At 45.3% G+C, this 25858-nt stretch overlaps 1 protein-coding gene across 3 annotated transcripts in view; it reads right to left on the minus strand.

The window, feature by feature from the left end:
- Positions 1 to 6515: 6515 nt before the first annotated feature.
- UCHL3 (ubiquitin C-terminal hydrolase L3) overlaps positions 6516 to 25858 on the minus strand; it is a 60469-nt gene continuing 41126 nt past the window's right edge. For all 3 annotated transcript variants that reach the window (XM_065581104.1, XM_065581107.1, XM_065581105.1), the window contains 3 exons: positions 25066 to 25141; positions 9705 to 9763; positions 6516 to 6742 (listed from right to left, as the gene is read on the minus strand). In XM_065581104.1, coding sequence (XP_065437176.1) covers positions 6659 to 6742; positions 9705 to 9763; positions 25066 to 25141 — 219 coding nt within the window. In that variant the 3' untranslated portion in view covers positions 6516 to 6658. The remainder of the gene's footprint in view (positions 6743 to 9704; positions 9764 to 25065; positions 25142 to 25858) is intronic.

The following is a 25858-nucleotide window of genomic DNA, read 5'->3' on the forward strand; positions in this document are numbered from 1 at the left end:
GTACATTTTCATATATATTGTATTCTGTGTTGTAATTGAAATCAAAATGTATATGATTTTTATTACAAATATTTGCATTGTAAAATGATAAGCAGAAGAAATAATATTTTTCAATTCACGTCATACAAGTACTGTAGTGCAATCTCTTTGTTGTGAAAGTGCAACTTACAAATGTAGATTTTTTTTATTACATAACTGCACTCAAAAACAAAACAATGTAAAACTTTAGAGCCTACAAGTCCACTCAATCCTACTTCTTATTCAGCCAATCGCTAAGCCAAACAATTTCGTTCACATTTACAGGAGATAATGCTGCCCTTTTCTTATTTATATCACCAGAAAGTCAGTACAGGCATTTGCATGGCACTTTTGTAGCTGGCATTGCAAGATTTTTACGTGCCACAAATGCTAAATATTTGTATGCTCCTTCATGCTTTGACCACCATTCCAGAGGGTTCCATGTTCATGATGCTTGTTAAAAAAAATGTGTTAATTAAATTTGTGGCTGAACTCCTTGGGGGAGAATTGTATGTCCCCCACTCTGTTTTACTCACATTCTGCCATATATTTCATGTTATAGCAGTCTCGGATGATGACCCAGCACACTGTTCATTTTAAGAACACTTTCACTGCAAATTTGACAAAATGCAAAAAAGGTACCAATGTGAGATTTCTAAAGATAGCTACAGCACTCAACACAAGGTTTAAGAATCTGAAGTGCCTTTCAAAATCTGAGAGGGACGAGGTGTGGAGCATGCTTTCAGAAGTCTTAAAAGAGCAACACTCCGATGTGGAAACTACAGAAGCCGAACTACCAAAAAAGAAAACCAACCTTCTGCTGGTGGCATCTGACTCAGATAATGAAAATGAACATGCGTCGGTCCGCACTGCTTTGGATTGTTATCAAGCAGAACCCTTCATCAGCATGGACGCATATCCCCTGGAATGGTGGTTGAAGCATGAAGGGACATGTGAATCTTTAGCGCATCTGGCACGTAAATATCTTGCGACACCGGCTACAACAATGCCATGAGAACACCTGTTTCTCACTTTCAGGTGACATTGTAAACAAGAAGTGTGCAACATTGTCTCCTGCAAATGTAAACAAACTTGTTTGTCTGAGCGATTAGCTGAACAAGTAGCACTGAGTGGACTTGCAGGGTCTAAAATTTTACATTTGTTTTATTTTTGAATGCAGTTTTTTGGTACATAATTCTACCTTTGTAAGTTCAACTTTCATGAGAAAGATTGCCCTGGAGTACTTGTATTAGATGAATTGAAAAATACTATTTCTTTTTTTTTTTTTGCAGTGCAAATATTTGTAATAAAAATAAATATCAAGTGAGCACTCTACACTTTGTATAATGTATTGTAATTGAAATCAATATATTTGAAAATGTCGAAAACATCCAAAATATTTAAATAAATGGTATTTTATTATTAATAGTGCAATTAATTGTGTGATTAATCGCAAATAATTTTTTAATCGCTTGACAGCCCTATTCATAAGAATTGGCTGTAAGCATGTATTTGGGTAAGATCTGAAATATTCATTGACTCGGTGGCCAATGTGTCCGGTCCCTTGGATTTGGTAGAACTTTAAGTATGCTGAATAAGATTTTTAATAATATTTCACTCTACTAAACTTGCTGTCTGGATGGGAGCTAAAAGCTGGATTGCTTAAAGGGGACTGTACTTTGGATTCTTGGTAACCAGTGTGGTAATACAGAAGCTGTTTGGTTACTGGCTTGGTGAATCTAATTATAGAATAAACCACCAATATTTTGGGATTGTCTGCCCTATTCCTTGCAGTTTTCCCTAAATAAGCATTCTCAGTGTGGCCCCTCTGGGCACTACGTCACATTTGCCTTGTAAGGTATCATTTGAAAACTCATAATTTGCTGATCGGTATCATCCTGATAAAATATGTGTGGCAACATTGTATATGAAGTTATAAGATTCTGCTGTATGGGGTTAACACGTGTTCCAAACTGAGGTTGGCAAACAGGTCTGTCTTAAACAATGGAATGGGTGGCCTGCTTAATTTGCCTTTAAGCAGTAAACAGAGTAATCAAGCAAGAAGGGAAACAAAGGAAGCTCAAACAGGTGATAAAAAGCAGCATGGAACATCCTTCCACACAGACATTTTGTCTCCTGGCACCCAGCTGGAAACGTTTTTCGAGAGGGAATTAAACTATAAAAAGGAGGGACAAACAGCCCGAGGGACCTTCTTCTCTCTCCCTGCCCATTGCAGTTATTGAACCTTTGTTGGGCTCTGGGAAAAGGGGTCCTGACCTATGAAGTTTGGTCAGTAAGACTACTGAAAGCATGTGGTGAGAAAACTTTGCTTTGAATTTAATAGTTTAAACACAAGTTGTTTTATTTTTCTTGTTACCATTTCTGACTTTTATGCCTCATTGTACTCACTTAACATTTCTCTCTTTGGAGTTAATAAACCTGTTTTACTGTTTTATCTAATCCAGTGTATTTAAATTGAAGTATCTGAAAAAAATATTTGAAATAAGTTGGCATATTATTTTTACAGAAATAACATACCTAACACTTTGTATTGTCCAGGAGAGGGATGGGCAATACAGGACCAGGTGTGTGTTGGGGTCACCCTGCAGTATAACCAAGGCTGGTGAGAGCCAGACTGTAACCCAACTGTGGCTGGCAGGCTTCAGTTTCACAGATACTCAGGGTATGGCTTGCATGCTGGAAGGTGTTTGTGAATGACCGAAGTGGGAGCTACTTCAGCAAGGCATTGCAAGGCATCCAAAGATGCAGGGCAGAGGTGACACAGCTGCTCATTAATCTAGATTATACCCTGGTATGTCACAATCTGAGTGAAATGTATGTTCAAAAAGGAACTAAGCAATGAAGAAGATACCACAACTACAAGGAAGCCTTTGCCTTTCCACACTCTTCTAGACACATTGATCTAATATCTGACATTCAGTAGTTCCAATAAGGAGAATCTAAAAAAGGGCGAGGCTGGAGTCACTTGCAGTAGAGCAGTGGTTCCCAAACTGGGGTTCATGAACCCCTGGGGGTTCACGAAATGTTACAGGGGGTTCTCGGGGGAAAAAATTCCCTAATGGTGGACAGAGCTGTCCCTAGGGATCCCGGGCAGCATGGGGCCAGCAGCCTGGAGCCCTGGACTTCCAAGAGCTAAGCAGATCAAAGTAAGCATATCTATCACACTGAGGAGATTTAAACTTCAAGACTCCTTATAAGAAATGGAAAGGGAAGTGGATATTTTTTGCTGTTTTTAAAATTAAATAGGCAGCTAGTACTGTTTTTTAAATTATTATGAAGAACAAGTTTAAGCTTTGTTGTAACGTGCGTTGTTTGCTGGACTGCTCAAGACCTGATTGCTTGTGTAGGAGGAACTCTTTGAGTTGGATTCTTAAATACCTTTATGCTGTTTCACATCTGATACTCCTTGATGAAACATAGGAACCTTGTTTTATAACAGGCTTATTCAAAGTCATACAAGCTACGAAAGTGAGATCTTGGAACAGTGTTGCCATTTTCATAATGTAATAAAAATACTGTAATGATAAATAATAATTAATAAATAGTGTGTAATAAGCAGGTCATAAAAACAAATTTTATATTTCCAAGATCACTGCTTTTATAATTTATACTCAGGTAAAGGAGAAAATCCCTGGAAATATTCATTTTTAGGAGGGGGTTCGTGAGACTTGTCATTTTAGTGAAAGGGGTTCACAGGTTGTTAAAGTTTGGGAACCACTGCAGTAGAGTAAGCAGACTTGCATTGAGACTAATACAAGTATTTGTAAAGTTTGCCTTGTCAGCTACATTTGTATGGTATGTTTCCACATTTGGAGAGGATGGCAGTATGACCCTGTATGGAATCTGGGGAACACTTTAGGATATTATGAATACCCCTACTGTAAAATTGCAATGAGTTGTGCCAGATGTGCCATGTAAGGTATCTGCAAAAATGTTATACTTCCCAAGTATGATAATCATGTTTGTATGATCTTTGTATTGTAAATTATAAATATGTATGGTAGGTCTGTAGTTCCAAACTTGTGCTGTGCATCTGGGTGACACCCCCGGACAGATTGGCATCAGCACTGCCTAGCCTGCTTGATGGCCTATCAAGGGACATCAACTGTACAATGAACCCACTGAAAGGGTCAGGGACTACATCTTATGACTCAGCAAGACATGCAAGGACATGCCTATGGAGAGAACTCTAAGGCCTTTCAATGCCATTTTCAAGAATGAGATTAGGGAAAATACATCTTGACAATGTTAAAAATTGTTTTGTTGAGATGCTCTAATAAACAGCTTCATGTTTTGGAACATGGAATTGAAAGCTGGTGAGGGGCAGTCACCCTGTTGTCAGATATGCCTTTTGCCATCCCTGTGAAAATGTACCAAAATCTGGACATGCTACAAGTTTTGTAGCTCTTTGCAGTCTGCCTTGGTCTTAACTATCATTAGTAATTTTGTATCATCTACAAATTTTGCCACCTCACTGTTTACCCCTTTTTCCAGATCATTTATGAATACGTTGAATAGGACTGGTCCCAGAACAGACCCCTGGGGGACACCACTATTTACCTCTCCATTCTGAAAACTGACCATTTATACCTAGCCTTTGTTTCCTATCTTTTAACCAGTTACCAATCCATGAGAGCACCTTCCCTCTTATTGTCAAAAGCTTTCTGAAAATATAGTGTACACTAGATCCCCTTGGTCCACAGGCTTGTTGACCTCCTCAAAGAATTCTAGGAGATTGGTGAGGCATGATTTCCCTTTACAAAAACCATGTTGACTCTTCCTCAACAAATTATGTTCATCTATATGTCTGACAATATTGTTCTTTATTATAGTTTCAACCAGTTTGCCTGGTACTGAAATCAGGCTTACGGGCCTGTAATTGCCGGGATCACCTCTGGAGCCCTTTTTAAAAATTGGCGTCACATTAGCTATCCTCCAGTCATCTGGTACAGAAGCTGATTTAAATGATAGGTTACTGAGTACAGTTAGTAGTTCTGCAATTTCACATTTGAGTTCCTTCAGAATTCCTGGGTGAATACCATCTGGTCCTGGTGACTTATTAATGTTTAATTTCTCAATTTGTTCCAAAACCTCCTCTAAGGATACCTCAATTTGGGATAGTTCCTCAGATCTATCACCTATAAAGAATGGCTCAGGTTTGGGAATCTCCCTCACATCTTCAGCCGTGAAGACCGATGCAAAGAATTCATTTAGTTTCTCGCAATGGCCTTATCATCCTTGAGTGCTCCTTTAGCACCTCGATCCTCCAGTGGCCCCACTGGTTGTTCAGCAGGCTTCCTGCTTCTGATGTACTTAAAAAAAAAAAATTGCTATTTTTTTTTTCAGTCTTTGGCTAACTGTTCCTCAAATTCTTTTTTGGCTTTCCAAAGTGTATTTTTACATTTCATTTGCCAGTGTTTAAGCTCCTTTCTATTTTCCTCACTAGGATTTAACTTCCACTTTTTAAAGGATGCCTTTTTGCTTCTCATTGCTTCTTTTACTTTGTTGTTTAGCCACCGTGGCTTTTTTGGTTCTCTTACTATGTTTTTTAATTTGGGGTATATATTTAAGTTGAGCCTCTATTATGATGTCTTTAAAAAGTTTCCACACAGCTTACAGAGATTTCACTTTTGGCACTGTACCCTTTAATTTGTGTTTAACCTCCTCATTTTTGTGTAGTTCCCCTTTCTGAAATTAAATGCTCCAGTGTTGGGCTCTTGTGGTGTTTTTCCTGCCACAGGGTTATTAAATTTAAATATATTATGGTCACTATTACCAAGCGTTCCAGCTAGATTCACCTCTTGGACCAGATCCTATGCTCCACTTAGAACTAAATCAAGAATTGCCTCTCTTCTGGTGGGTTCCAGGACCAGATGCTCCAAGCAGTCATTTAAAGTGTCAAGAAACTTTATCTCTGCATCCTGCCCTGAGGTGACATGTACCCAGTCAATATGAGCATAATTGAAATCCCCCATTATTATTATTGAGTTTTTATTTTAATAGCCTCTCTAATCTCCCTGAGCATTTCACAGTCACTCTCCAGAGAAAAACATCTACGGCTACTAACTGATGGTAACTTTATAGAATAAGTCTCTTCAATCTCTTTGCATTTATAACTATTGTAATGAAAACTACTTTTTGGTTTTCTGACTGACCTGAATAAGTTCTTTAAGTGTATTAATGTTAATTTATTTTTATATTAATTTATCATTAGAAAACAGTTTAAAAAACCAAGAGCCCAACATTTTGCGTCTCTATTGTTGTTCATCAACGTACAATGTACTCCCTGAAATGTGTCTGAATTCATGCATTCAATTCTGGTCTTCTGGTTTATTCTACTCTTTACTCAGTTGATGAACTGGGAAGAAATATCATAGGGAATAATTCAGAATAACTAAAAGGAAATATGAAAGTCAAGTGCATGAAAGATCTTTGGTGTGTATATGTAAGATACAGGAACAAGCAACAAGATGCAGTAAAGACTAATTCAAGATTTAATCCACCATATGCTCAAATTCATCAACATGTTAGTGAAAGTATCAAAAGTCATACATAATATATGGCAATATTTTTATTTTGTTACAATATATTTGTGGTGCAGCTTTTCCAAATGGGATAATTAAGCTGCAGACAGAGCAATTGCATTAAATCTTAATTCTTCTGGGTCACGTTCCATGAACTTCTTGCAAACTTCTACTGCAGCCTATTTAAAAAATAAGATATGAAAACACACAATTACTATTTATTATATAAAACACACTATTACTAAAAACAAAAAAGCAGTCAGCACATGAATTAAATACAGTATTGTAACTATGATTTACAGCAGTTATGTCCCTCGTGATTCTTTCACTTTCTGCACAAACTTTACCAATGTGTCAAACTGAACTGGAATTAATTTCTTATCTGAGTTGACATTGCTAAATATTACTTGCTGTGCCCAATGTAAGTTGTTGCATCTAACAGTCTGGAACATTATGGGTTACATTTCAAAAGTTGAGGCAGTTGGATAATTCTCTCTGCACGTTTGCCTTTAGTAGTACTGCTGCATTCAGAAACTTTTCTCCTTCACCTAAAGATGTCACTGAACTCTTAAGCAACATCACCAGCTTTACATGTTGGGAAAGTGGAAGACTGTAAATAACTCCTGTGTCTAATCTAGACTGAGAGTGCACCACACAGTGCTTGTTATTTTTGTTAGAAAATATGAGGCATGTGAAGGAATAAAAGAGGAGAATACGCACTCATTTCCCACACACTGTGTGTAATTTAAGAAAAAGTGGCTTTGGACAGCTTAAAGAAAGCAGCCTGTGTGTCTCCAGCCTCTTGCTTCCCCAAAGGTTATGTAAAGTGACCATAAATTTTAGATTTCTATGCATGGTGTACTCCTGGGGGAATTCTGCACCACTGCGCAATGCAGAATTTTGCAGAAATTAATATTGCGTGTGCAGAATTTTCTTTTCCCCCCACAGAAATGGGCTGCAGAGATGTTAACCACCACTAGGGGCCACTGGACCCAGCAGAGCCCAGCTCACAAATAGAAGACAAGGATGAGGGGGGAGAGGGTGGGAGCTGGAGGATTCCCAGCAGCTGCAGTTCCCAGTACCCCCTGAAGGAAGGAGGCAGTGGTGCACAGGAAACTCCGTGCAAGCCTGGGACCCAGCATCATCAGGCTGTTTCTCCATCTGGATCCCTAGGGTCTAGGAGAATAGGTTCTGTGAATGTCTGGGGGCTGGCCTCTAGGGGGTAGGGGATGAGTGTCTGGGCCAGGGAGGGCCCCATGGCTGGGCTCTGGGTGGAAGGGGGTGTGTCTGGCCCCTCGTCTGGGCTCTGGGGGAGAGGAGGCAGAGAAGCAGGAACTGGGTTGTCGTAGGGGTTTCTTTAACTCTCTACTCCTGGGGGAATTTGTGTGTGTGTGTGTGTGTGTGTGTGTGTATTGTTACAGACATACTTGCTGACAGGTATTTTGAAATAAATTACCAAAATAATTGAAACTGGCATGATTATATTATGTTATTTTGATAAATATAATATGCAGAATTGATCAGAATTTTAAAATGTGTGTGTAGAATTTTTAATTTTCTCGCACAGAATTTTTAATTTTTTGAACCAGAATTCCCCCAGGAGTAATGGTGCTACCTCTGCCTCAACTGGCATTACTTTTGTATGAGAAAAGTTTATTCTCTTAAATAAAATGCATTCCCTTTGGATCCATTTTTCAGTCAAACAGCTCCTGGCACATTACTCCGGGGGGAATTCTGTGACAATGCACATAATTCATGTTGGCGCAGAATTTTTTTCCCCCAGCAGAAAATGCAATCTGCCCAAGACATGCTGCAGTTCCACCTTTGACCCACCAGAGGGCGCTGTGGTGCCAGAACAGCCAGCTGACTGGCATTTGTCACAGCAAATGCTGGCCCATGGAGCCAGGTTAGGAGGCAGAGTGGGGTACATGGGGCTGCTGGGGGGGGGGGAGGGTGTCACAGACTGGGGTTCAAAAGTGCTAGTGGGGAGATAGACTGGGGCTCAGGAGCTAGTGGGGTGACAGCATTGAGCCAGGCGCTGAATGGGAAGGAGGATCCAGGGCCACATGGGGAAGGGGCATAGGGGAGTGCAGGGCTACATGGGGACAGGAGCAGATGTGCCTGACTGAATGGGAGAGGCTTACGGTCAGCCAGAATCTGCATGGGGGAGACTCCTCAAGTCCCTAACAATCCCTACCCCACCCAAAGGAAACTGTTCCATATTTCTCCTACCCATGCCCAACAATCTTTCAGATTCACTCCCAGGCTTTTCCCCTCTCCCTCAGCTCCTCCATTACCACTGACTACCCCAAGCCTTTACACTGCTTCTGATGGGTGTGGGAAATACATTTCTGTAGTGTGGTTTAAATGAATTACTCAAAGTTCTGTATTAATATGGATAGTAAGGAATCTGTTTTTAAAAAAATATTTCCTGAATCATTTTTGTCATCTGTATTGTTACAGACATACTTGCTGACAGGTATTTTGAAATAAATTACCAAAATAATTGAAATTGGCATGATTATATTGTGTTATTTTCACAAAATATGCAGAATTGCTCAGAATTTTAAAATACTGTGCACAGAATTATTAATTTTGTGGTGCAGAATTCCCCACAGGAGTAGCACATTAAATCAGCAATGAGCAAGTATGTTTAAGACAAAAGAGGTTAGAAGGGAATAGGTAGAATACAAATTTTGGGGGTTGAGAACAAGGGGAAAGACTATAAATGCTGGAAGAGAGTGCACCCTTTGTTAGCATGGCATCTCTCAAATTATAAAGGGAAGAAAAATAATATTCCTTCACCCAGAAGTCCTCAGAGACTGGTCGTTTCAGGGCTCCCCCATCACATATGCATGGTTTGAGAGCAGCAGAAGCATAGGAACACCTCAACATGGGAGAAAAAGCAACCTGATCTATGGGCATGGTACCCGTACAAGATTTCTGCTCAAGCAGCTCTTGTCTGCCATATTAAAATGTTCTGTTACATACAGAAGTAACGGCACAGGTATTCTGAAATACTCCTGGTTGAGAATTAATTAAAGGCCTTTTCTTCTTATCCCTTCCCTCACCCAACTACATACCCAGGAAGTGCATAAAGTTCAAGTTGCACAAAAACTTAAAGGATTTTTCTATTCCTACCTCTAAAAAAGTGTCATCACTAGTTTGTCCATGGTTTATTGGAAAAGGTTTGCGCCCATCTGTCGGAATACAAGCAATTATACAAAATATAATTGTAAAATGAAAACTGAAAAGCTTGTCATTTTCTCAGACAAGAACATAAACCCAAAGCATTAAATAATTCCCTCCTCATATGAGAGCATGCCACCAAGATCAGCTCAGTTTTTCATAAACTTAGCATACTAATTGTAATTCCCAACTATTCAGCACTTTCCCCTCTACACCAAGTATTTCAATAGGATTACAGTATTACAAAGAATTAGTGACAGTAAATAATAAAACACTTTTTAGTTGAACATAGATTTAAAAAAAAAAAAAAAAAAAAAAACTTTCAGGCCAAGAGGAAACCTTGAGTTCTAATTATTTTGTCACTGGTAATGTTTAAGTTATTTGGGTTTTCCAAATAGCTCTTTGAAAAAAATGTAGTTATTTAGTGCATTTAGCAAAAAAAAAAAAAAAAAAAAAAAAAAAAAAAAAAAAAAAGTTACTTACCTGTACAGAAACTGTTGTTCTTTGAGATGTGTTGTGCACATATACATTCCACTTCAGGTGTATATGCGCACAATGCACCCCTGCTCTCTTCATGTGCTGAGTCAAGGACATAAAGGGGGCATGTTTACTGCCTCTCTCTCCATTCCTTCACACTTCTGTATATATAATGTCTGAAATAACAGGGAAGTGGAAGGATCATGGAATGTATATGTTACTATACATCTCTAAGAACAACAGTTACTATACAGGTAAGTAACCGTTTATTCTCCTTCAACTGATTGTGCATATATACATTCCACTTAGATGACTCATCAGCAGTTCCCTTACAGGTGACGAGACATTGGATCACCTGAAACAGACTGTAGCACCACCGAAGGCTTGAGTGATGGTAATGTCTGGAAAAAGGTATTGCTGCTTTGCAGATATCCTTTACAGGGATGTTGCTCAGAAAAGCTGATGAAGTAGATTGAGCTTTAGTAAAGCGAGCTATTGTCCTGAGAGAAGGAGGAGGAGATCTTAGGAAAGCTGTAGCACAGCTTAATGCAGTCAGAAACCCAGTGAAAAATTTGTTGAGCTGTTACTGTTTGGCCCCTAACTCTCCCATTGTAGGCTACAATAAGCCTGGGAGAGAGGCTCCGAAGGACTTAGTGCAATCCAGACACAATGCTGGAGCTCTGTGAATATCTAAGGTGTGGAGCTTCTCTTCCGCTTCGGAAGAGCGAGATTTTTGGAAATAGCACCACAAGACGAATGGTTTGATTCAGGTTGAAAGCTGAAACTGCTTTTGACAAACTTAGAGTATGGCTTATGAGAAACTGTGTCTTTATGAAAAACTGTGAAAGGAAGAGCAGCTAAGAGAGCATAAAGTTCCCAAACTCTCCTTTGCAGAGGTGATTGCTATTAGGAATGCCATCTTCATAGACACTAGGGATGGTGAGGCTGTCATCCTAGGTTCAAAGGAAGAACCCATTAGTCTAGAGAAGACTGGGTTAAGATTCCATAAAGGTACTGGATCAGACACATGTGGGTAGACATTGGACAAAACTTTTAAAGAAAATCTGGAAGATGGAAAACTCGTCCACTGGTTGATGCAGAGCAGATACTGCTGCCAAGTGGACTCTCACAGAACTAACTGATAGGCCATAGGCCAGAAGATTTCAAGTGTATCAAATAGTCCAATACATGTGAGATCTCTCTGTAACGGGTCAGTAAATGTTGAAATTGTGCCCAAATAGAGCCCCTTCTCCACTTCCGTATGTACGTCACTCTAGTGGATTCTTTTCTTCTGCTCATCTAGACAACCTGAAGATCTCGGGAGCACAATCTCTTGTGAGCATTCAACCAAAGTGCATCCATAACATGAAGTGAAAAGATTGGATGCAGAGACTTGCCCTGGTTCTGAGACTGGGGGCAAAGTTATCAGTGATCTGACTGAAAATTGATGTAGATCAATGAACCAGTACTGCCTCGGTGAGACTGGTTCCAGTAGGATTAACCCTGCTTTGTCTCTTTTCAGTTTCCTAAGCACCTTGGGAACAAGAGGAACTGCTTGGAATGCATATAGGAAATGACTTGATCAGGGGAGGAGGACAGCATCTGTGATGGAATATGGGCTGCAGCCTGTCCTGGACAAAATATCCTGCACTTGTGGTCCAGGTTGGTTGCGAAAAAGTCTATTATTGGGAACTCCCGCTCGTAGAAGATCTGGAGGAGAACGTCCTTTCTGATTGACTACTTGTGTTGATCTATGAAAATCCTGCTGAAGGAATCTGCAATTGTGTTTCTCATTCCTAGAAAATGGAATAACCTCAGGGAGACATTTCAGATACATAAATTCCATAGGTGGATGGCTTTCTGGCATAGCTGAGATGACCTTGCACCTCCCTGCCTGTTCAGATAAAACATGGCAGCTGCGTTGTCTGTAAAACTTGTATCACCTGGTTCTTGGTGGTGGACATAAACATCTTGCAGGCTTGATAAATAGCTCTGAGGTCCACATATTTATGTGGAATGAGACCTACTGGAGCGTACAGAGAGCTTGTGCTCAAAGTTGACTAAGATGGGTTCCCCAGCTCTGGTAGACACGTCTGTAGCCAGAGTCAGTTATTTATGAGTACAGAAAGGGAACCCCTCTGCACAGTGGACTGGTGATGGACCTGCAGACCTCGACTGACCTCATGCAGGTTTGCAAGTCCGCATGTTCAGGGAATGTTGGTCAGGCAATAAACTGCTTTATTGTAGGTGGTATAGGGACTGGGGTTTGCCAGAGGGTGTTCAGCTGGGCTTCATTAATGAGAAGGGCAACTCTTTCCTAAAAGACTTTAAAGCCCTCTGGAGAAGGGAATATCTGACTCCAGGGTGATGGCTTTGTCCAAGGAAGAGGATGAAATATGGGGACAGGAGGGCACATCTAGGGGTTCCTCCATAGGATCCAGTACAGCCAACCGAGGGATGGCGGAAAGAGCCTCTCTAGAGGTTTCCTGCATGGAGACTGAGATCTCCTGTTGGACTGTAACTCCAATGGAGGTCTAGACTCCTTTGGAGCAGGCAAAGACCTGTAGAGTCATGGAGGATACAGTACAGGAGCCTCTTTATAAGAGTACCAGTCCTGTTTCTTCTGCCTCATGTCCCTGGACAAGGTCTATGAAGTGAATGAAAAGACTCTGATGGGAATACAGGCCTCTCAGGCTCAGAGTCTAATGAGGAGATGTAGGACTCATCTGGAAAGGGAGGAGCATTCCCCTGTGAGGTCTTGGGGGGGGGGAGAGGGGGAACATTGATATCAGGGAGACCATCTGGTCAGAAAAAGCTGAACGACGAGGTGATTGGAATGCCAAAGTCATAATTGGTGCCAGCGGTTGGCATAAGGTACTGTAGAGTACGTTGGCAGAATACCACACATCAACAGTGCTGACAGTGACCAAATCCAGGTTCAGCAACGGAGAGTCAGGTAACGGGACACAAAGGAGATCCCTTATGGAAAGGTAGGCTTATGGAGTTGAAAACACCAAAACAGCCAGGTGCTCTTCCAGTGGAGCCAAAGGACACAGCAAAGATGTAGGCATCAGTTTCAGAACCCCAGAGGAGCCAGAGTTGACAGTGCCACCTCAGATGGAGCCAATGAGCAGCTGTGCTTATTCAAAGGCCTCAACTCAGCACCAGAGGACTTAAGCTTTGTTGTGCAGAGAAGATCAAAACATTGATTGTTTGTCCAAGTCAGAATGCTTGGATTGCTTTAAAGAGGCCATCAGGAAGGAGGAAAAGAGATGCTTCTCTCCAAATTTATGCTTCAAAGTTGAAGCTGCTGGACAAGCATTTCTCATAGTTTCAGAGTCCATCATCTTGTGATGGGGGCCTGGTTCTGAGGAGGGACACAGTTTCCTTCATGAGGTGAAATTTGAGGCAGAAATTCCTGGTTTTTAGTCCTAACAGAGGACTAAAAAAGGGAAGGAGGTACAAATAAGGTATCTATCCCTCACATGCCTCTCTCCAAGAGGAATTAAGAGCTTCTGTGCCTATCCATGACAGGGATAATGGCCCTGCATGTGGCACACTGCTTAAAGGTTAGTGATTTTTAGCCCCAGACTACCTAAAATTATTACTAACTATACTAAGTATTCTAAGGCGAACTATATGAACGATATGAACTAAAGATTTAAAGCTGGAGAACCAAAGCAAAAACTATGAGGAGCTCCAGTTCTCACCATGGGCAGTGAGAAGGAGTTGAGAGGGAGGTGGCAGACACATTCCTTTTATGTTCTCGGCTCAGTGTAAGAGGAGAGCAGGCATAATAAATAAAAATAATAATAATAATTAATAATTAATGGAGATATCCCATCTCCTAGAACTGGAAGGGACCTTGAAAGGTCATAGAGTCCAGCCCCCTGCCTTCACTAGCAGGACCAAGTACTGATTTTGCCCTAGATCCCCAAGTGGCCCCCTCAAGGATTGAACTCACAACCCTGGGTTTAGCAGGCCAATACTCAAACCACTGAGCTATCCCTCCCCCCAACCACCTAGTGGTACTGCTGGTAAAAGTCTCCACTAGGTGCACATACACTTGAAGTGGAATGAATATGTGCACAGTCATTTCAAAGGAGAAAAGACGGTTACTCACCGTTGTAACTGTTGTTCTTCGAGATGTGTTGCTCATATCCATTCCATTAGGTGTGTGCGCGCCGCGTGCACGATCGTCGGAAGATTTTTACCCTAGCAACACCGGCGGGTCGGCTGTGGAGCCCCCTAGAGTGGCGCCTTCATGGCGCTGAATATATACCCCAGCCGACCCGGCGCCCCCTCAGTTCCTTCTTGCCGGCTACTCCGACAGTGGGGACGGGGGGCGGGTTTGGAATGGATATGAGCAACACATCTCGAAGAACAACAGTTACAACGGTGAGTAACCGTCTTTTCTTCTTCGAGTGCTTGCTCATATCCATTCCATTAGGTGACTCCCAAGCCCAACTTAGGTGGTGGGGTCGGAGTGAGACATTGCTGTGTGCAAAACCGCTGATCCGAAGGCAGCATCGTCCCTGGACTGCTGCACTAGTGCATAGTGAGCTGTAAACGTGTGGACTGATGACCAAACCGCCGCTCTACAGATGTCCTGGATCGGAACTTGCGCCAGGAAAGCAGTCGAGGAAGCTTGGGCCCTCGTGGAGTGAGCGGTGAGGTGCGGTGCTGAGACACCTGCCAGGTCATAGCAAGTCCGGATGCAAGACGTAATCCAGGAGGATAGGCGTTGTGAGGAGACCGGTGAGCCTTTCATTCGGTCGGCCACTGCAACGAAGAGTTGCGTCGTCTTTCTAAAGTGCCTTGTGCGGTCAATATAGAAGGCCAGGGCCCTGCGTACGTCCAGAGAATGCAAACGTTGATCCTGGCGAGTAGCATGTGGTTTAGGATGAAAGACCGGGAGAAATATATCCTGGTTGATATGAAAAGGAGAAACCACCTTAGGGAGAAAGGCAGGATGTGGACGAAGCTGCACTTTATCCTTATGGAAAACCGTGTAAGGGGGCTCGGATGTAAGCGCCCTGAGTTCAGAAACGCGCCTTGCTGAGGTGATGGCTACGAGGAAGGCTGTCTTCCAGGATAGGTACAGAAGTGAACAGGTGGCCAGTGGCTCGAATGGAGGACCTGTGAGCTTGGAGAGAACCAGGTTGAGGTCCCACGTCGGAACGGGCTGACGTTGTTGTGGGTACGTCCGGTCTAAGCCCTTGAGGAATCTAACGACCATCGGGTTAGAGAATACCGAGGATGCGAGTTCCCCTGGGTGAAAGGCCGATATAGCGGCCAGGTGAACTCTAATTGAAGATATCGCCAACCCTTGCTGTTTTAGGGAGAGGAGATATTCCAAAATGAGAGGAATAGGTGCCTGCAACGGGGACGTGGCTCGTTGTTCGCACCAACAGGAGAACCGCTTCCACTTGGCCAAGTATGTGGTCCGTGTTGAGGGCTTCCTACTGCTCAGCAAAATCTGTTGGACAGAGTGCGAGCACTGCTGCTCTGCCTGGGTGAACCATGGAGCAGCCACGCCGTGAGGTGGAGTGATTGCAGGTCGGGGTGACGCAGGCGGCCGTGGTCCTGAGAGATGAGGTCCGGGCATAATGGAAGCGGGATCGGTGTCTGAACCGAGAGCTCCAACAGCGTGGTGTACCAATGTTGTCTCGGCCACGCTGGGGCGATCATAATCACCTGTGCCTGGTCTCTGCGCAATTTGAGCAGTACCTTGTGGACCAGAGGAAACGGAGGGAAGGCATAAAACAGGTGGTCCTTCCAGGGAAGGAGAAACGCGTCCGAGAGGGAGCCCGGAGCTCGACCTTGCAGGGAGCAGAACACGTGGCACTTCCTGTTGTCTCGAGATGCAAACAGGTCTATCTGGGGAAACCCCCACTTCTGGAAAACGGAATGTATGATGTCCGGACGGATAGACCACTCGTGTGTTTGAAAGGACCTGCTGAGTCGGTCCGCCAGAGTGTTCTGGACTCCAGGGAGGAACGATGCCGTGAGATGGATTGAGTGGGCGATGCAGAAGTCCCACAGGCGAATGGCCTCTTGGCATAGCATTGACGAACGTGCTCCTCCTTGCTTGTTGATGTAAAACATGGCGGTGGTGTTGTCGATGAGAACTAACACACAGCGGCCACGTAGGAGATTGAGAAATGCCTGGCACGCCAGGCGCACCGCCATCAGTTCCCGAACATTGATGTGCAGGGCTATCTGGGGTGCAGTCCACAGGCCCTGGGTATGGTGTTCGTTGAGATGGGCGCCCCAACCCAGGGATGAAGCGTCTGTGACCAGGTGCAGAGAGGGTTGTGGGGCGTGAAACGGCATCCCCTCGCAAACCACCTTGTGGTCTAGCCACCATGTGAGGGAGGTCAGGACCGAGTTCGGGACCGTGACCACCATGTTCAGGCTGTCCCGATGTGGGCGGTATCTTGATGACACCCAGGTCTGGAGTGGGCGAAGCCGAAGTCTGGCATGCCTGGTTACGTACGTGCAGGAAGCCATGTGACCCAGCAGGGTGAGGCACGACCTCACCGTGGTAGTTGGGAAGGCCTTGAGTCCTTGAATGAGGCTCGTGATGGTGCAAAAGCGATTGTCTGGCAGGATGGCTTGTGCACGTCTGGAGTCTAGAACCGCGCCGATGAATTCTATTCTCTGGGTAGGTTCTAGAGTGGATTTGTCCTTGTTGAGTAGGATACCCAACTTGTTGAATGTGTGCACTATTATGTGGACGTGATCTCGAACTTGTTCTTTGGTGCGACCGCGTACCAGCCAGTCGTCTAGGTACGGGAACACCTGTATCCCTTGCCGACGAAGGTACGCTGCCACGACAGCCATACATTTCGTGAACACCCTTGGGGCCGAGGATAGGCCGAAGGGAAGGACTGCAAATTGATAGTGCACTTTGCTTACTACGAATCGCAGGAAGCGTCTGTGAGGCGGGTAAATTGCTATGTGAAAGTATGCATCTTTCATGTCGAGGGCGGCGAACCAGTCTCCAGGATCGAGGGAAGGGATGATGGCCCCCAAAGAGACCATGCGGAACTTCAACTTTACTACGAATTTGTTGAGTCCGCGCAAGTCCAAGATGGGTCGCAGACCTCCTTTGGACTTGGGAATGAGGAAGTAACGGGAATAGAATCCCCTGCCCCTTAACTCCACTGGAACCTCCTCTATGGCCCCCATAGCAAGGAGCGTGGAAACTTCCTGTATAAGAAGTTGCTCGTGAGAAGGGTCCCTGAAGAGGGACGGGGAAGGGGGGGAGGAGGGGGGGATTGAAGAAAACTGGATAGCATATCCCCTGTCCACCGTGCGAAGGACCCAACGGTCCGAAGTTATAAGGGACCAGGTCCGGTGGAAATGGGAAAGGCGATCCCGAAAGGATGGGGCTGGATCCTGTGGGATGACTGGGGCGCCGTCCTCGACCGCACCTTCAAAAGTTCTGCCTGGGGCCTGAAGGTGGTCTAGGTGGCCCCTGGTTCTGACCAGGTTGAGGGCCGGTCCACCTTCTTCTACCACCTCGCCCTCGCCTCCGGGTCGAGTCCTGTCTCTGACGAGGCGGGGGGGGGTAGAAGCGCTGAGGCTGCGGTCTAAATGGCCTGCGCTGAGGGCCCACAACATGCATCCCCAAGGAACGCATGATCGTCCTGGAGTCCTTGAGGCTCTGCAGGCGAGAGTCCGTCTTTTCGGAAAACAGCCCTAGTCCTTCAAAGGGCAGATCCTGCAGGGTTTGCTGCAGTTCCTGAGGCAGACCCGAAACCTGGAGCCAGGAGATCCTCCGCATAGCGATACCTGAGGCCAGGGTTCTCGCAGCAGAGTCCGCTATGTCTAAGGAGGCCTGTAAGGAGGTCCGAGCCACCTTCTTACCCTCCTCCACCAGGGCTCCAAACTCCTCCCTGGACTCTTGGGGAACCAACTCCTTGAACTTCCCCATAGAGTTCCAGGAGTTAAAGCTATAGCGGCTCAGGAGCGCCTGTTGATTAGCCGCTCTAAGTTGCAACCCTCCGGCTGAGTAAACTTTACGGCCGAATAAATCGAGGCGCTTAGCCTCCTTCGATTTGGGCGCTGCGGCCTGCTGACCGTGGCGCTCCCTTGCGTTCACTGATGCCACCACCAGTGAACACGGCTGGGGGTGGGTATACAAGTACCCGTAGTCTTTAGACGGAACAAAGTATTTCCTTTCCACCCCTCTCGCTGTGGGTGGGATAGAGGCAGGAGTCTGCCATATCGTAGATACATTGGCTTGTATCGTGCGGATCAGGGGTAACGCCACCCTCGATGGGGCATCCGCTCCGAGGATATTCACGATGGGGTCGTGCACCTCCACTATCTCCTCCGCCTGCAGGTCCATATTACGGGCCATCCGACGCAGAAGATCTTGGTGAGCCCGAAGATCTATTGGAGGTGGACCCGTGCACGATGTGCCCGCCACTGCCTCATCCGGAGAGGAAGAGGAAGATGCCTCCGGTGGGACAGGATCCAAGGGAGGGTCCTGGGCTCCCTGCTCCTGGGCCGGAGCATCACCTGCGCTTGAGTCCAGGGCGTCAGGTGGTGCGGACACGGAAGCCTCCATGCCCCCTGGCGGAGGCCGAGAGATGGTGGACTCCGGGGCCCTTTTAACAGAGTGACCGGAGCGAGAGGTCGAAGCAACTGGAGCCCCTTGCGCCTGATGGTACGCCCACGGGGTCCAAAACGACCAGCGAGATGGGCCATGAGAATGGTCCTCTGTTATGTTCTGCCAATGGCCCAAGTCCTGTTCCTCGGCTTGCCCTTGAGGGGGGTATGTCGATCTCGAGAGGTCCTCCGAGGAGCGAGACCCCGATCTCGACGGCCGTGGCGGTGCCGAGAGCGTCGAGACGATTCCCGTGGGCTGCGGTGCCGCACGGTGCCGGTCTGGAGATGATCTATCTCCACGCGGTGCCGGCGATCGGTGCCGGGACCGCGACCGGTGCCGATGACCTCGTCGGTACCGGGAGTCGGATCTGGACCTCGACGAGGACCTGGAGTATGCCCGGTACCGGGAGCGGCCTCTCGACGTCGAGCGGCGACCGTAGCGGTGCCGAGAACTACGTCTCGACGTTGATCGGTGCCGACGATCATAGCGGTGCCGAGACGTAGAGCGGTGCCGCGAAGAAGATCTTGGCCGCGAGTACGACCGGTGCCGAGGTGATATTCGGTGCCGGGACTGCGAGCGGCGTGGGGACCTGCTTCGGGACCTGGATCGGTGCCGAGGTTCCAGCCCTTGCGATGGAGGGCGCATCAAGGCAGGTTTCCCCCTCGACTGGACCGGGCGAGGCAACGGTGCCGTCGGTGCCGGTGGTTGAGGCGGTGCCGGCTCCGTGAGAGCTATTAAGTCTCTCGCCGCCGTGAAGGTCTCTGGCGTCGACGGGAGGCACTGTATCCCCGCCTGCCTCGGTGGAGACGCCGTCTGCACCGGACTCAACGGCCTCGGCGCCGGAGTCGACGGTGCTGGAGGCACCTGTTTCCGGTGCTCCACCGGCGTACGCGGCTCTACCCCCGGCACTGGGGGAGCCAGCGTCTTCGGCACGGAGGTCCCCGTCTTATGGGCTTTCTTATGCCCTGGGGATAATGACCGGCGCCGAGGCACTTGCTGTGCTTTCGGTGCCGACGAGGTCCGGTGCCGGGAAGGCTCATCTGACGCCACTCGCGTGGTCGTCATGGCCGGTGCCGCCGGGGCACTGCGCACCGAGGCGCTAGGTGCCGGGGCCTGACTTGTAGATGGAGCGTCCGGACTAAGTGCCGCCTCCATCAGGAGTTGCCGGAGCCGAAAGTCCCGCTCCTTCTTGGTCCTTGGTCGGAAGGCCTTACAGATCTTGCACTTATCTGTTTGATGGGACTCTCCCAGGCACTTCAGACAGGAATCGTGCGGGTCGCTCGTGGGCATAGGCTTAGCGCAGGAGGCGCACAGCTTGAAGCCGGGAGCGTTGGGCATGAGCCCGGCCCCGCGGCTGGGGGAGAAAGGGGGAGACGACCCCCTTAATCCCCTGAACTATTATAACAACTAGACAACTCTTAAAACTATTGAACTATTTAACTATAAACTCTAGGACTATAACTATAACTATAACTGCGAATAACGAACTAAGCTAGGGAGAGTGGAGAACAGCTAAGCAGCGCTCCACAGTTCCAACGACCGTCAGGGGCGGTAAGAAGGAACTGAGGGGGCGCCGGGTCGGCTGGGGTATATATTCAGCGCCATGAAGGCGCCACTCTAGGGGGCTCCACAGCCGACCCGCCGGTGTTGCTAGGGTAAAAATCTTCCGACGATCGTGCACGCGGCGCGCACACACCTAATGGAATGGATATGAGCAAGCACTCGAAGAAGAATGCAAATTTATAATCTGACAAGTGAAACTAGAGTTTCTGGGGTGAGCACTAAAAAGGGAACTCCAAACCCACCAATTCTGAAGGGGTTAAAGGTCAAGTAATTAATATGTAACTGAAGTATTACACTCAATTAAGAGCAGGATATATAAGACACAGAAATATAGTAAAGTTAATACTGATCATTTAATGTAGGCATGATTCACAATACTATACCAGAAGAAATGGGCTACAAAAGTTTTAAATTTTTTCCTTTAACAGTTTTGTGCAGAACTGGGAAAATTCTGATTTATTTTTTATGAAAGAATGCGTGGCTCAGTTTGTATTGTTACCTAGCAGGGATGAAAGGAACTTTCTTTCTCGTCCAGTGTAGAAGATGCAACATATGAGACCTTGAAAGTGGAGTAGTTTCAAAGAGTTTTATATCTACAAAATGGTATGTGTATCTCTGTGAACTAGGGATTGTATTCTAGTTCAATAGGGGTGGGCTACAGAACTTCCTGCAGGAACTAAAATCCCTGGGTGAGAATTACCGCAAACCCTGAGACAGATAGACAACTGTGTATATTGTACCATTGTATACACTGGTTTTGAGTGGGCCTAAGAGCAAGAAAACCAAGAAGGAAAAATGATAGAGTCATCCTGAACTTACTCAGAATAACAGTCACTTGATCCATGAACTGACAGACTTTAACCAAGAGGGCAAAACCCTGCTGGAAGGGTTTGAAGGACTATGAAACCTCCTAGGGGCTCCATGTGGAAGATGGGTGACATGGTAAGCTTAGCATGCATACAGACCATTTATTGTTTTATGATAGGACAACAGCATTACAAAGAAAACCTAAGTAAATGTACTGTGCTTTGTGAAACCACTGGTAAATATTATCATGGCTCCTGGAAGAGAGGAGATCTGCAGGCGCTGGATTAAAGTCAGGCCTGCTGGGATAAGCACAGTGAACTGCTGGGGACTATAATCTAAAACTCTGATCCTGAGGCAGAAGAACACGGGTCCCCACCCACAGTGAGAGGTGACAGCTAAAGGGTGCCCTTGAGGAGACCCTGGAGGGGACAGAGGTACAGTTAACCTGCAATTGTGATGTGTAACAGTGCCCAATAAGTGTGGTATTTCTCAACAAATATTTTCATTTGTTGCTTACTATGCAAATATTTCAAGCTATTTATGAAAAACTTTGAATGTCAAAACATGTGTTAAAGCATGAAATTCTTCTCCACCCGCAGCAGTGGCCTACTGAGCTTGCCAGGCCAAATTCTCTTTAGTTCTCAAATAATTTTTTAAAAGTCTGCCATAATTTCCTTGAACTTGGCAGTACTTCTAACCTATAATTAACCTAAAAAACCTAAGTAGGCTCTTATGAAATACAATATGTTAAAGCATTTTTGATCTTTACTTTAATGACTAACCTCTTGTACATAGCAGAAATGACTGAAGCTGCAACTTTAAGATAAAATCCTCAGCACATTCCAGAAAACAGAATTGAATGTCACTGTATTTCGCAAGCTGTGTTTTTGACTGAATTCTTACATGCATTTTGGCACACAAGCATTTGAATTTACTATGAATAGCATGTTTTTGATGGCAGTAGTGTGAGCATTTATGTTCATGTGGCACTCCATAGCTTTCTGCCTGCCAGGGTCCAAATATTCACCACTGTGGCTAAAGCTGATGAATCAGCCAGAATTATCTGAACAGATTTATAGGAATCACAATTATTCCAGGTTTTAGAAACTTCCATATGTTAGTTGAACAAGAGAAGAGTTACAGATTATTATAAATTTAGAGAAATAAGAAAAAGGGAAAATACATCTTTAATCTCTTATGGTGGTACAGGAAAAGGTTATTGTAAAGATGTTATTTATGTATTTGTAAAGGAAGTGGTGTTAGCATTCTATTGTGTAACTGTACCATCAACATCTTACACATATTTTTAATTCAAGCATACCTTAAAGTTCATCACCTCCTACTTAGTTATTCTTAGGGCGTGTACAATATGCAAAGCTGATAATCATATGCTCTGCACTGTTTTTAAACTCATGTAAATGACACAATAAAATATAAAAGCAACATGGACACAGTGACACAAAACTTCAGAGAGGAGAGTTTAAAACAATGGGCGGTTCATTATTTTAAAAAATCATATTTTGAAATTTAAAGTCAAAAGTTATCTGTGCTGCATCGTACAGCTTTTACCCCACTATTTAGTGTAAGTCACTAGCATCTAAAATATAAGCTCATAAAACACACTTTATGGAGAACAATGTACATCATTCATGAGGTGCAGCTGACGCTAAGGATTCTTAAGTTCACCTTCATATTGATTCAGAACGTGCCCTTTATACTACATTTGCCTCCAAACTATTAAAAATGTGTGAGATCCTTGCTTCATTAGGAATATGTTTTTAAAAAGTTAAGTAGTCAGATGAAATATGGCAAGCATACTCTCACTATACTATATTGGAGTATTATACTGGGAAGAGGTCTGTGTGACTTGAAATTTTTATCCTAACCTATTTAAAACTGCTTCAACTAGTTTTCAGAAGTGTCTACAGCAAAGTCTGGTTGCCCAGCAACATGCTTTAGACTCAGAGCATTATAGAATATCTGAGCAGAATTTAGTGCTGCTCAACCTGCACAGAAACAAATAGTCAAAAATAATTCAGATGCAGAAACTAATGCTCAGATGCAAATGAAGTATTACCTATTTAATATGAAGCAAACTTTTTAAAATCACCCTGCGATGAATGAATTACAGATCATTAATATCTATTGGTATTAGGGTTACCATATGTCCTCTTTTTCCCGGACATGTCCGGCTTTTCGGCAGTCAACCCCCCGTCCGGGGGGAATTGCCAAAAAGCCAAACATGTCCGGGAAAATGGCGGCTCTGCTCCTCCCCGACTCTTCGGCTCTGTTTAAGAGCCGGGCTGCCCGAGAGCTACCGGCTTCGGGCAGCCCCCGTGCCTCCAGACCCTGCGCCCCCAGCCGGGCACTTCCCCGCCCGGGCTCCGGCGGCGCTGGGTCCGGAGGCATGGCGGCTGCCCGAAGCCGGTAGCGCTCGGGCAGCCCGGCTCTTAAACAGAGCCGAAGAGAAGCAGAGCCTCCAGCTGCGGCGGCTCTGCTCCTCTTTGGCTCTGTGTAACTTACACAGTGTAAGTTACGCAGAGCCGCTGCGGCTGGAGGCTCTGCTCCTCTTCGGCTCTGTTTAAGAGCCGGGCTGCCCGAGCGCTACCGGCTTCGGGCAGCCCCCGTGCCTCTGGACCCTGCGCCGCCGGAGCCCGGGCGGGGAAGTGCCCGGCTGGGGGCGCAGGGTCCGGAGGCATAGGGGCTGCCCAAAGCCCGAGCGCTACCGGCTTCACGGTTTGCCGGGCAGCCTCCAGACCCTGTGCCCCCGGCTGGGCGCTTCCCCTCCCGGGCTCCAGCTGCGCTGGGGAAGCGCCGGCTGGGGGCGCAGGGTCTGGGGGCTGCCCGGCAAACCATGAAGCCGGTAGCACTGGGTAGCCCTTTCCCCCTGGCTGGGAGTGGGAGGGAGGAGGGGGCGGAGTTAGGGTGGGGAAGGGGCGGAGTTGGGGCGGGGCTACGGCCCGTGGAGGGTCCTCTTTTTTCATTTATGAGATATGGTAACCCTATTGGTATGCTATCCTTCACACAGCACGTTTTGATTCTGACTATACTGGAATTCAGTAACATGGCTCTAGCTAGAATTTATAATTTGAACTGTTCAGCATGGAAAAAAAAAATCAAAGAAAAATAATAAATAATTCAATGACATTCATCAAAGTAGCCAACCCCCTCGCACTCCCCTACCCAATCTCCCCCCCCCCCCCCCCCCAAAAAAAAACGGAACTGAAGTAAAAGTGTTTTCCTGATTAGGACCATAATTTTGTTGAGTCAGACTAGTTTCCAGCAATGGTAGTTTGTATCCTGCCCTTTATAGTATCTTCATTTTACATATAGTACCAGGTTTACCATGGCGCCAGGCCCAGAGTCAGAAGGGGCCCCGGCCAGCCCGATCCCCTGCCAACTCAGCCCCTCCCCCCCTCCGCCCCTTTCCCCCCCTCCCAAGCCCGCTCCCGAGGGAGACTGCAGCAGGGGGCTGCTCCCGCCGCACTGTGCCTCATTGCCCCAGCCCGCCCTTCACTCTGGAGACTGCATCCGGCCCCCCTGCACCTTGCCCCATGGGGGCCCAAAATATGTTTGGCATTGGGCCCAGAAAAAGTTAATCCGGCCCTGATTACATAACCTTCTTTTAGGGGGGGGGGGGGGGGGAAGAAATCAACAGGAAGAATGTTTAATTATTTTTGGCAGAAACACAAGAAATAATGATAATACAGCTAACAGAACTTGAACCTATCTTAAACCAAAGTCAAACGATCTATTGTAACTTTAATGGTAACATTCTTGATTATAACTGACAAGATCACCACACTGACCTGTTTCCAGAGCAATGAAATAAAGTGTTCTTACCTAATTCATAGAGATGACCGCCTACGTTAACTAACGCAATAAAGTGAAGATCTACTTTTTCATCTATGCTTGGTGCCTGTGAGAAAACAAAGAGTACAGTATAATATTATGAACACCAATTTTTTTATGATACTAAAAATACAATCCCCCAATATAGAAAGCATATGACCTATAAAAGGAGGGGACTGGTAGCCGAGAAGCCCTAAAAACCATGTTGGATTGATTTAAAGTGAAGTGATTTAAATCAACAATAAGGCAACTTTCATTTAAGTAGTTTATTTTTTTTTCACTTGTATTTTTTAGTTATTTTCCTAAAGATTGGTTACTGACCAATGAGAACCAACCTATCAGATATGTTGATATGCAACTAAATATAGCTTTTACACTAAATTTGGTGCTTTCTGCTAACCAGGAGGACATACTATATCTTACCAAATTTATTTAAGCAATTATACAGTTTAACTTAAATATAAGAATCTGAATAAATGTATCTTCACACCACCAATATCAAGGTGATATTATTCCTGTTTTAAAGATGGGGAAACTGAAGCACAGAGAGATTAAGGCCAAAGTTGTCATGTCCCCTAATTTTGACTTGAGTTTCCATCTTGAGATATCTAGGTGACTAAGCCCTAATTTTTCTAAGTATTTATTATTTTATATAGCACTTTATATGTTAAATGTACCAGTTCCCATTAACAAACTTAAAGTGCTTTGTGTGCTCAACACTTCTGCAAATCAGACTCCAGGGTCTCAAGTGGAGCACTCAGAAAGCTGGGGGAACACAATTCCT

Source organism: Chrysemys picta, chromosome 1, assembly GCF_011386835.1.
Source record: "Chrysemys picta bellii isolate R12L10 chromosome 1, ASM1138683v2, whole genome shotgun sequence".
Classification (NCBI taxonomy): domain Eukaryota; kingdom Metazoa; phylum Chordata; order Testudines; family Emydidae; genus Chrysemys; species Chrysemys picta.